Source organism: Cinclus cinclus, chromosome 11 (genome assembly GCF_963662255.1).
Source record: "Cinclus cinclus chromosome 11, bCinCin1.1, whole genome shotgun sequence".
In the NCBI taxonomy this organism is placed as follows: Eukaryota; Metazoa; Chordata; class Aves; order Passeriformes; family Cinclidae; genus Cinclus; species Cinclus cinclus.
The window spans coordinates 8,975,764-8,988,957 of NC_085056.1; the positions used below are offsets into that span (position 1 = coordinate 8,975,764).

The 13,194-nt window shown below is 40.0% G+C and overlaps 1 protein-coding gene across 1 annotated transcript in view; it reads right to left on the reverse strand.

The window, feature by feature from the left end:
- SMPD3 (sphingomyelin phosphodiesterase 3) overlaps positions 1–10,554 on the reverse strand; it is a 30,277-nt gene extending 19,723 nt beyond the window's left edge. The window contains exon 1 of the mRNA XM_062500211.1: positions 9,223–10,554. Within this exon, the coding sequence (XP_062356195.1) occupies positions 9,223–10,554 (1,332 nt within the window). The remainder of the gene's footprint in view (positions 1–9,222) is intronic.
- Between the last annotated feature and the right edge of the window lie 2,640 nt (positions 10,555–13,194).

The following is a 13,194-nucleotide window of genomic DNA, read 5'->3' on the forward strand; positions in this document are numbered from 1 at the left end:
TTGACCTCTGAAATACTACAAGCCCTATAATTCGACATAAAAACATCCTTTTGTGTGGCCAAGTACTGTAGCTATTTCAGAGTGCTGCATTTTCCAGGCTGTATTGGGTGGTGGTGGCTCGGCTGGGGCAGCGACGTGGCAGGAGGACAACACTGAGCCTTCAGCTCAGCCTCCAACGTGGACCTTGGCAGGAAGGCTCCACTTCCACCACACCAAGTCAGCACTTCACAAATACCATCTTAGCTGCTTAACACAGAAGAAACATCTACAGTCACATTTACAAAGAAAATACATGCAAACAAATAAGCCAGGGTGGCTCTGTCACCATAAGCCTGACTTAAGCTCACTTCAGCTGCTCTATATTGGTAGGTGTGTGTCATTTATTGACACATTGACATTTAGCAAATCATCCTTCTGTAGGGATCTACTTCAGGCACTGCTTTCTAAAAATCATCATACACTCTTGGTTGTGCCTTGAACCTTTCCTCTTTGTGTACGGAAATGTACAGGAAGATCGTATCGAAATATAAGGTCCCAATGTTTTAAATCATTGGTTTTAAAATCATTACAGCAGGAAAAAAGTATGTGCTAACCTGTTAAACTCTAGTGTTACCTAGAGATAAAATTACAACTGACAGAACCCATTTGTGGTTTTATAAAATGTCCAGTTATATAATTTTCACATAAAAATTAGCATTTTTCACAATTATGCTGAAATATGCAGTATATATTCCAATTCTCACTAGATTTGCAATAATCAAATTAGTCAAACATTGAGAAGCTAAGAGTGGATTCAGATCCCTATTACACCCACTGACCATTACATTTTGTTTGGTCTTGGGAGGGGGTCATAAAAAGCTCATAACAGATGGGAATGGGACTTCTTCCCTTAAGGGAGAAATCCTGCTAAGGGTGTGTTTGGAATCCAAAATACCAGTTTCTGCTGCTGCATATTTATATTTGTCCCTTACCTATAAATGAAATGAGTAAGTGCAAAACTGACCGCTCTGAATTTTTGTTTCCAAGTACTAGCTGTGTCAAGCACACAGAAGTACTTGACATCAAGTACTTTTTATTAAAAGATTTCATCTCAATGCCACAGCACATTAGTACAATCTGTTGGAGAGACCATGCTGGGACTGTGCTGTGCAAGACTGGGGATATTCCTAGAATTGTTTTGCTAAAGCTTGCCCTGCATGACTGAGGAGTAGTTTGCCCTCCACTGAGATTGATCTCAGGTAATAAATGGCTCATGAAAGAAATCATGCCAACAAGGTTATGGCAGAAAGATTCTTGTTGACAGGAAAAAAAAAAAAAAAACAAACAAAACTAATGAGTAGCGAGAACTGAAATTTTAGAGCTACAGCAAGGGAAAATAACTTTAAATTTAATCACACTGCTTGCTGTCATGGGAATTTCCTGGGCTAACTGTAAAATCTTGCACATCTCATGTTTCCCATATGCTAGCATAGTAAGTATACAAAGCTGCAAACTTGACAAATAGCTTTTCTCTTAAGAGTTTATATTTACACACATCTGTTCCAGCAGTGCAAAACAATTCTCACATCTGGATGACAAGAAAAGCATCAACAGAAACAAAACCCATGAGAATGCTCCTTCAGTACTGGGGTATTTCTTTACCACCTTGAAAAACTTATTCAGTCATTGTTGTTAGTAAATCACCAGGTGCTTTGAAGAAAATTATCTTTAATGATTAAAAGTTTGAATTGTGCTTGAGAAATCTCGCTTGATTAAAGAACCAATTTAAGAGTCTCAAATACTGACCAATAATATGTACACAAAACCAAAACATTTGTTATGAGGAGAACTTAATCTTTAGTGACATTTTCTAGAAGCCTCACATTGCTGGGAGGGAACCATCCAAAAAATATCCAAAATAAAATAGTTTCTTAAATGTGTACCCTCCAAAACAAACAAGTTATTTACATACAAGTCCAAGAATATGCCATTGGTATCCATTTGCATACTGGTATGCAAACCAGATGAGAGTGAAAATTTTGGCATACTCATGGAAAAAGTTCGTCACAAAGTCTGTCACTCCAGAATCTCCATGTGGCAAATAAATCCAGAGCTGGGAAAGGTGAAAATAACCTGCCTGTAACTCTGAAACTCCTTCAGGTGAATTGGGATCTCCAGAGCCTAGTTCCAGCTTCAGCCAGTATAGTTTAATCACACCTTGGGCTGTAAATGAACAAAACCATCAATTTCATCCACTTAGGTGACCATGGAGGTGACAGTTTCGTCACTGAATTAAATGTGGACCACAGTACTGCTCCCTGCATTGCTCTTCTGAAGAGGATAAGTCACCAAAGTACAGAGCTCTACAGGAAATGAATTCAGTCATGACAGGAACCACACTAATGATGGTTATATTATGAAGAAAAACTAGCCAGGCTGCTAGCACCTCTGCATGCTCTGGGGGAAAAAAATCCTCTTTCCTTAAAAACAAAAGTATGAACGTGGCATTTGTAAAGAATATCATCTGCACGGGGGCCTTGAGTAACTGTGTTGGAAATAAAACCCCTCAGACAGAGAGTAAGTGCAGGGCACAGAAACAGGATTTACAGTTGATGTGACAGTGACTTATTCCCACAGAAATATTCATCTTACCCTATGCAGCCAATATTGTTTAAGTTCGAGGGAAGCTCCCTTAAAAAGAGCCTGAGATTCAACTGAATTTCAGTGGATAAAGCAGGTGCACATGCCCAAGGAGTGGTGTTTCCACACACGCTGCAGGGCTGGTGCTCTGAGATGTGCTGGTAGCAGGCTCTGCACCTCCCCATCTCCACTGCAGTGGGGATGTCATTATGTAATCCAATGCAACTATAATGAGCTAACAGTGAGGAAGGGAAAAGAAAGAAATGGAAAAGACAAATTGTTTTCTTTCCAGTACCACATTTCTGTAATCTTCCAAATTGTATCCACCGCTCCTGGACTTTTTTCCTATTTCAGCAAATTTCCAACACAAGCAGGAGAGTCAGCATTAAGAACCTAACTGGAGCAGCCAAACTGTGTCCCAGTCCTCACTCCTGTTACTGTTAAGAGAAGATGCCAAGGAAAACGTGCAGCTGTTCCCATTCCCACCTCAAACATTCCTGTCCCACAGAGATGACTTAGATTAGTCATAACTCCCAAGAAAGATGTATTTTTGGTTAGCTTAGACACAGTGCAAAAAGATCTATCTTATTTTCTGTCCTTTAGCAGCTCTGCCTTTTGCCTTCAGAAATATGTAGCAGCTTCTAAAGAAGACACATTAGTTAAATCCCTAATTTACTATAATAAACATATTTTTAAGTATATTAAAGAAGCTTAAAATGTTATAGAAGTCAGCTCAAAATTGTGTGGTGCTCTGCAATTCTTTCTAGCTACATTTGCACTTGATTATTCCAGAATTCTATTTTTTTCCATCTGCCATGTGCAACAATTACTGTTCCATGAACTCAGAGTTTGTTATTGGGCAAATCTTCATTAAATGAACTCAGAGAATTCGTTATTGGACAATTCTTTATTAAGCTCATATATGAAGGAAAGTGGCTGTGAATTGGTGCCACAATTGAAGGGCTCTTCCTCTTCCAAAGAGGATAAAGCACACAACTCACATTTTCTCAAAACTGTATTTCATTCTGCACAACAGTTTTATTTATGCCCATTAATGAAGGGGAAAAGGACCGTGATTAATAACATTGATTTTATCAAAGTGAGGGAACATGGTACAGTGCCATGGTAGAGTCTTTTTGGTTTTGTTCTTTTTTTAAAAAAAGTCTCAGTTTATTGGACTCCATCCAATCTCTGCATTAACATTTTACAGCTGAAACGCAGCATATGGAAAATGTTTAGGTTACCCTCCTGCCTTAAATGGCACAGATTTAGAGCCATCTAAACAAATTCATGAGCAGCACTAGACATTTCTTTTATACATCTTGGGATAACTATAGGTAGTGGACAGTTGATCAAGGACAAGAAAATCTGACCACTGACAACTCTAGGTGTTCTTAAACTGGGGTCAGAAAGCTGCCATTCCCCTTTTCTGTGCACTCCTGAGGTTCAAAATCTTCCCCTCAACCCAGTGTGGAACTGCAGCAGCTGCCCCTTCACTCCCAGGCACAGCACACACAGGCTGGCTTGGGACAGCAAAGGCAGCTAAAATTACCCAAGTGAAATGCATCTGCATCAGAAATATCAGAAGGGAAAATCCCAGAGGTTAATTCAGGGAACCCTCATTTTCTCACACAAAGCAGGCTCCTCGAGAGGGGAAAGCAGTAAAAATTGTGCTTCAAAACAGTTTTGCAATTAGAGCTGCTGCTCCTTCTACCATCTGTTACCACCATATCAGTTCTTTGGAAAACAAGTTGAGCTTTGCACACAAAGCAGAGGTTGCTAGGTTTCCTTTAAGCGATGAATAATACCACGTTCTCTGCACAATTACTGTACTCCCTGAGAACAGCCTTCATTTTCAGAGAATTTGAAAAGTAAATCTGTTAATAACCTTAGGAATAAATGTTAATTAAGCACAGCTTCTCCCAGAAACATAGCAAAATCCACAAGACATTCTTTTCCCTTTTGATTCTGAAGAATACCATTAACTGTTCAAACTTCTCACATCAGACTGTAGTTTTGCATTATGTTCACATACTGTGTTTTAACTTAGAATTCTTATTTTTGCTGAAATTGACTCTCTTGGCAGATGTCAAAACCCAGAATAATTTCCTACTAGGATCAGTAGGAAGAACAGCCTTCTATATACCATACTTCTGTATCTCCCAGTCCCATTGGGAGGAAGAAGCCTCCAAAACCTCTCTCAATCAACAGCCATTTTGAAAATGATGCCTCTTTTACTCACCTCCCTACTCTGAGTGTGCATCTACACCTCTTGGATAGCTTAGATTTACATTACTGCTATAACTATCACAATTTAAGCACAAGAGAGGAGAAATTTGTCAGCAAAGGTTAGTTTTTACTAGGTTGCTACACGTGGAAAAATGTGGACAAACTCACCAGGTCAAGTTAAGGATGCTTTTCAGTTTTGTTGCCCTACTGTCCGAAAGTTACACAGCATCCCTGGCACAGCATAACTGAGGGTCCACACTAGATCCTTTGTTTAAAGAGGGACTTTGACATTTTGAATCCTTCTAGTAAATTACAGACAAGTGATGCATTCCACGATTTCTGCTCAGCACTCATTGACACCTCTTAAACTTGATTTGACAGTGCTGATCTGTAAAATGGACATCCGGTTTCTGAAAAGGATGTGTATTTGATAACTCCCTTTAAATCCATCAAAACTACGGTGCATTAGCCATTATGTGTGTGTCAAAGCTGCAGCTGCAGAGGAGCTGAGACCACTGCAACCTGCACCACGTTCCAGACAGAGCAGTCCAAGCCAGCTTTTCAGTGCCAGTCACCAGCACAGAGGCTGTGCCAGGCCCTCTTCCCACCTCTACAGTCCAGCAGCAGCAGAGACAATGGGAATTATAAGACCTACAAAGTCACTCAAAGGCTCTTCTCGTTGTTATTTTAAATTAATGTGAAATGCCACGCTAGAACGGAGTCACAATAGAGTCTCCCAAGGGCCCAGACTGTCCAAGTATGAAAATGGATTGGCAGATTTATGTATATGCTAACTTCTCCTTCGAGTCTTTAGTGGCAACTCGGAACTGTGGTTTAACACTTCAGACATGGAACTGTCACTTGGATGTGACATTTCCCCCCTTCATCTATGCTCCTTTTTTTTGTGACCATGCTTTTCATACATCCCAATGAGACCCTCAGATTGGAGACAAAAACACTGGTAGAGTTTGAAGAGTTCCAAGCGCCAAATGCAAATTAGACCTCCAGCTTTGCAGAGATTGGACTTCACACAATGGCTCCTCACAACTACATCATCCTCTCGTCTTCATCCTGACCTGGACAGCATCAGCCTCTACAGATGGAAAAACCAATCTGATCTCTGTCAGGAAAATGCCAGCAGTAGCACCTTTTTTGGCAGACATCCTCAGGAGGAGAACAGAGGCAGACTTCCTTTGCACGGGTCTCCAGGTAGCTGCTGGGTAGCATGAAACTGTGTTAAAAGCTTCCATAATTTACTTCCAACTTGGCTCCTTGGTTGTGACACCCTAGGTGTTAAGCCACAATCAAATCACTTTACCTTCCTGTACTTTAGTTTCTCCTTCTATTAAGCAGATACTGACCTTTCTTCATTATGCACTCTGAGACGTAGGAATGAAAAGCAGTAGGTAAAAGCTGATTGTTATTACAGCTACTAATAATAATCCTTGAGCTCTGTAAGTCTCTCAGGTAAAATAATTTTGTATGACTAAGCAAATCTCTCAAATCCTTCTAAATCTCTACCTGAACTTTACAATCTAGGTAGTGAAGACAGGGCAGGGAAGAAGAGGGCAGTGGAAAATATTTTCTTATTCACTAGAAAGAGAAACAATTCTAAAACGAAAAAATGTGCAAAACACTTGAAACAGGGCAGTAGGGATCTGTTTTGTGTCAGAGTCCCTGAAAGCAGTTTTGTAATTTTCAGATTATTCCAACTTTCTTTAAATATTTAGTTCTGAGGCCTTTAATTTATCTCCCTAGCTGTTCCATTTGTAGTAGGGAGACAATCATACTTATTAAACAACAATCAGATCTTTTCTCTGAATGTTCTTCCGAATTTTGATGTTGAGTGTTTCTTAAGGTTCAGAAAATTTGAAATAAAGGCTTCATCCTCCCCATGACTGGAAACATTAACTGGCTTTATCCCTATTTTCAAAACATATGAACCTTCTCCCTCAATTACTTTGCACAACTTTTGGCTTTTTAGCCAACAAGGAGAAACTGCTCCTTTACTCAGAGATGGAAGCTGTGCAAGGGGAACAGTCTTCACAAGTATCCTTCCAAAACAAAACTCAGTTGATGTTTTTTCATTCAGAAATGGAAATACTGCATTCTGCAGTAACCAGGAATTTATAAAACCCAGGGTTTGCAGAGGCTCAACTTCATGCCTCTATGGAGTGGGAAGCAATTAGGAGGACACTGCTCTGCAAGGCTCTCTTACATTCTTTAAAACCTGAGAAACTCTAATGTAGGACTGGCTGGTATTGCAGACATTCAAAATTCTGTTAGTCCAGTGAAAGTCCCACCTGGGAACGGGGAGATAAGCTGTCCATTGGGATGGCAGAGTGCTGGCCAGAGAAACACCTGCCACCCAGAGCTCTGACACCCTCTGCCAGCTTCCTGCTGCCCCAGTGGAACAGCTCGAGCTCCTGAACTTACTGCACTGATTCCCACTGACTTCAGAAACAAACCAGGCTTTTACTTACTGTATAGCTTTTGTCTCTGGAGCCCACACCCACCCAGTTGCTGACTAAGCACCACATCAAGAAAAACAACCTCTGAACATACTTTATTTCAAAGGCAAAATTAAATAATTGTTCCTACTCTATGTTGTTGCGGTCATCAAAGAAATTACGTACGTACAATTGGTCATTTAATGTACAATTGAGAGAGAAAGTAAATTCATGTTAATATAGACTTCTTCATACCTAAAATATTTTTCATTTTGAGTTAAAAGTGTATCAGAATGACACAGGAGGGAAAACAGGCTTATGGCTGGGCAGAATTCTGTTATATTCAAAAAACTGGAGTTGTCTTTGAAACTTCACAATAATTGGCCTCTATTCCCTGCTCAACATTGTTTAACAACTTGGTTCCATAATTAAGTTCATCATCCCAGTGGAATCTTGAAAAGAGGCTTAATTTTCTGCAAGAGAAATGGAGACATTGCAGCCTGCCTAGCAGGGTGCAAATCAATGACTCAGCAATGGGCAGCTAAAAACAGATTGGTTTTAATCTCTTAATCCATGATATATGCATATGTTCAAGGGTAACCTTTGTGACCCCAGAAATATTTATACTGCACAGGATCTATGTTCATTTTTTTTGCTTGCAGCAATTTGAGGTGAAAAAATAACTTGCTGCTGTTTATTAACACATAAGATTGCAACACAGAGAGCTTAGACCCAGTTTTTGAAAACCTGTATTCAGATAGGCTTTTGTTTATGTCAATGTACATGAAATGTTGAGCTAGTATGAGGACTAAAAATTGAATATTTGGGGACAAGTCACAGTACCAAATGTTTTTGCTTCGGTTAAAAACTACAAACCAAGTGCAAAGCCTCCCACTGACTCTTATTCACAGTCCATATTCTTAATGGGTGTTAATGGCTTTTGTTGAGGACTTGTGACTAGAAAGTATATATAACTTGATCATCTGGTGTACTTTGCCAATGTTGGAAAAGAACAGGACTTAGTTAGTGAAACCTGTTCCAAACTGTGACTAAATCACAGAATCTGAAATTCAGTATTCTGGGTATTTTCAGATCTTTCTAGGTTTGGGTCTACAGACTTGGATCTCTGGCAAAAAGTTTTGGTTCTGGATTCATCACACATTAGAAAAACTCACTTTCTGGTTCAGAAAGAGCACAGCCAGATAGTCCCAAGAATTAAGCATGAGCAGCCACTAGGTCTTGGAAAACCAAATCATTGCATGCAGACTTTCATTTCTGCTTTTCATGATTTACAGATACATAACCCCGGGCTCCCTGTTCTCTCTACCATTAGTTAATTTAAATAAACTGTTAATAACGTAAAAAAGCTCTGCACTCCCCAGTGTCCCAGGCACGTTTGTCTTGTTTATTCTTCTTCATCTCTCTCCTTACTAATTCTCTTGCAAGCAAGACGGTAAAGTAGCCATATATTTCACTGCAATTCTTTTAGTTTTATTATACTGACATTTAGACTTTTGATTGTCTTTTGATTGCCAGACAAACACACAACGAATACAAGCTGGTTTCCAACAGTAATGCCCATTGCACTGTACTCATGTTATGAGGCCTAGAATTTATGCATTTTATTACAGAGATTTCTGCAAATAAAGAAACTAAAATATCATGAAAACCACTTCAAATTTTGAGTCTTGAAGTTATACTTGAGTTCTACCTCCAAAAGTCCCTCATTATTTCAGACATATCCATCATTTTAACACAGGCTACAAATCCCATAAAGATTATATCTATAACCCATTAGGTTATATTAAGAAATCTAAATCTGAATACTGCTTCTGTTGAGGTCTAAAGAAATGAGAAAAGAATGTAACTTTATAACTTGCTACATATACAGAGTCAATACTTACAGCTTCAAAAAGGCTCTTACCTTGAGAAACAAGGCTCCCTTGGAAGCCAAGGAGTCCATTCCTCTTCCATTGGGGTAACAGTGATAGGCAGCATCCATAACAGGATAGCGGCTGGCAAAAAGTAGACCACTGTTCACAAACTTAAAGCTACAGCAGCCATGGCAGCTGTAGACCCCAACATCGTAGACGATGTATTCAAAATAGTGATGGAGCTGCTCTTTCAATTTCTCCGCAGCTCTTTTGTCAAACACTTCCTGCAAGCACAGAAAGTCCAGGTTGGCAGGGAAGAAAGCAGAGATCTCATGATCAAAGGTCTCATCTGTGTGTTTCTTTTTCCGCACTGAAGTCTTCTTCATGATTGAAGCTTTGTAGAGGAGCTTGTTGTTGACAGTGCTTTGGTCCACTGTACCATCTCCAACACGGACTTTGACTAGGGACTCTCGTGAGGCAGAGCAGCTGTCTAAACTCCCAGAATCTCCTTCCTTCTGTTTGTGGTTTGGTGTTTTTGAGATCTCTGCATCACCTTCCAGCGAGGGCTCTGCTGGGCCACTGGCACGAGCCTGGCCATTGACGGTGTCTGTTTCTGTGTCTGACATGTGGCCGTTCTCCTCTCCATTGATACGGACAATGCAAGTGTTTTCTTCCCCCTCATGTGGCTCTCCACTTCCACCTTTGTCTTCTCTGTTCTCCTCGCCGTTGTTTGAGCCACAATTGTCTCCTTTGTACTCCATTGATGTTGTCCTTTTGATGCCAGCATTAACAGTACGGTTATCTCCAGCCTGGGGGGAGACCAGGCTGCTGAAGCTCGCTGCACTGATGGATGTGTTGGTAGGAGAATCTATGTATATTTTAATCTGTGGCCTGCTCGCCCCATTTCGGATCCTCCGGCCAATCTCTTTAGCCCTGGCCTGCGTATTGAAAACGTTATTAAATCTTGCCAGAGAATCGGGCAGCAGGCAAACATTGGCACTGCCAAAGCAGAAGCTTTTCCCGCTGCCTGCAGCCTTCCATTCAGTGAGCAGTGTGGCTCCATTGGCATGGTTCTTGTCTTTCAGTCTGGAGTAGATGTAGGGCCTTCTGGCTGATTGCAGCGGGGACCAGAGCAAGAAGCCAATCAGAGCAAAAGGAAGAGAGGCCACCAAGAGTGCCAGGTAGATGGGAGTGGTGATAATGATGCAGAGTGCATGAAAATAGCATGGGTCATCTGCTCTTTGACGTTTTTCATAGGTGGTTGGAACAAAAGAGCCCACGAGCCTGTCTGCTAGCCAGTAACATGGGAAAATCAGGCCCCAGGAAAAAGAATGCAGAACTGACAGAAAGCTGTTGGGAAATGGAGAAGTGTATAAAACCATTGCAACTTAATTATGACAACACTTCAGGGCCTACTACATGATGTCACTGTGTCACGCATCCATAAGAACACTGGGAGAGGGCTGGGGCAAAAACGGGTCCAGTCAGGAGTTTGTTTTTTTCCCCAGTGAGAGTCAATAACAAAACTTTAAGAGCACCATTTCACTGTGTTGGAGTAAAAATGAAACAAGGCCACTGTTTTCGTCTGGCTTTTTGGCATCTGTATTTGTCAAAGGATGTCATTGTTCACTGGGGGCTGCCATAATGAAACTCTCCAGAGGCAAAACAGAAATCTGCAGAAACAAAAGACAAAACATATTGGAAGTTTAAGTAACACTAATTGGAAGTTAAAAGCAGATTGAGTTTTTCTCACAGAAATTAAAGGCATATTACATATAGTGTATTACGATGAAAATTAGAAAGGTTGGATCAAGGAAGGATTTGGGGGTTTTCTTGTTTTGTTTCAATTATTAGCTCAGCATGACTTTACCAACCTATGCAACATGTTTGAGTTCAAAGAAATATGGGACAAGTCAAATGCCAAGTAACAAATGCTTGGCATTTACTCATTGCCAAAGGCATTTTGGGATGTTGATAATAGGGGGGAGCCTGGCAGATTTGTTTTCCTGGATGATTATTAGGATTTTTCAGTAAAAATGCTCAAAAGTGACTCTGGCATCTACATATCAGATAGAAAAAAATAACCTAAAACCTATCCAATTATGTAATTACCATTAGAAAAGAAAAATCTCCAAAGAAGTTATTCTGTTCTACTGGGTGCTTAAAAGGCTTTATAAAAGCCCTATTTACATAATCACTCAACAGACCAGAAAGATTCTTGTTTACAGCAGTGCCAAGGGTAAACAGAACATTGTGTTTGGGACCTGTGAAGTGAGCACACGGACTGCAAACCTTGTATTCCAACTTTCAGGCTGATGACCTTCCAGTGAAAGTGTTGCAGAATACGAGGTATAATATAATTACTTTTACTATTTGAAAATAACACACCAGAAGAAAATGCAAAAGCAAAATGGATCCATTAAAAACTGCCTCATTAGGTCTTTAATAGGTGTTTCCTTGCATATATGATGACAGGATGTTACAACTCCCTGGGGAACATGAAACCAAGTGAAAGTTTTGTAGATAGAGCAGTCAATGCCTGCTTGGTGATGTGCTGAAGTTAAAAAAAAAGGAAAAAAACAAACAAACAAACAAAAAAACCCAATTCAATACAACTCTTGCCGGTTCTGTTATGGACTGCAGTATCAATAATCTACAAGATAAATCTACCAGATAAAGCTGTCCAGCAAGCCATGGAACACTCAACTAAAACAGCTTCACAAAAGCCATTATCCAGATAGTGGGGACATACTATGTAAAAGGAATTCATGCTTACTGTAGAGCCAACATACTATCATGCATTTGTAAAAATGGAAGAAAAATTAAAGCAATCACAAGTCTTTTCACGGGATAAGATTGCATAGCACATGTCATGAAGCAAATTGGTTTGGATTGAGGTTTGTTTTAACAACTCTTAGCAAGAATGTGGTTCTTTGTAAACACTGAAGGCTGGATGATGGTTCAAGGCCACATTGGTGACTCCTACACTTCCTCTGTCTTAAAAAGGGAGAGTATCTTTCAAAATCAGGAGAGTTTTTGACTAGGTGCCAGGTGCATTCCTCACTGCCAGCCTGCTGAATTGAGGAGGCAATAAGGATTTAAGTACACACTTGTATTCCATGCATGAATTCCATGAATTCTAGTGGAATTCCCACAGCTCATGACACACAAGTACAAAAACTCTGGTACCACAGCAAGTTTTAAAATATAATAACTGGGCAAAAGGGAATCATTAGCTGGATGCCCTTTAAATGCTTGCATATTGCAGACTGAAGAAATAGGCATGTCAAGGTCCTAATTAAAAACCCTCTTCTTGCAAGAAAATTATTATCCTGACTTACTAAACTTACAGATGAAAGCAATCACAAAACTTGCCAAAGCTCTGTTACAGACTCACTGCCACACACACAAACAGGAACGAAGTTTCCTACTCCTTGCTAGAAAATCCTATGCACTCCAGTGCCTCAAAGCCACCCCAAAAAAAGAGAATTAAGAGGGTCATGACAGATTTTATCTCAACAAGATCTTAAAGGGTGAGGGAAGGCACCATGTGAGTCAACAGGAACTTGGAAAACCTGACGTCAGTACCATCTCTCCTAATGCAATGGTTTAGATGGAGCCTAAAGCTAAAGTGCCTAATTCCTTGTGATGAAGGGTATTACTTGGTAATCCAACGCTTTATTCATTGGGGTTTGAGAGATTAAGGGAGAATTTAAGATATTGCAATGAAACAGATATTTTTGTATGCTACAAAGACGTAAACTGCAGCCTTGTTTGGTGGTTTTTATTACTTTGTGAGTGTTTGAAGGCTAAAAATAGGCTTCATTTAATTTTTTTTTATGGCAGCAGCGTCGAACATCTCAACTTTAGTGATAACAAGACATCAGGCAGAAGGGTTTCAAAGATTTTTATGATTATAATTATGCCCAGAAGCATGATAGAGGCATCATAGATCATAAGAGATGTTTCTAGCTCCAGCATTACTTGCAAACTAAATAAAGACAATAGAAGTCAACAAGTGA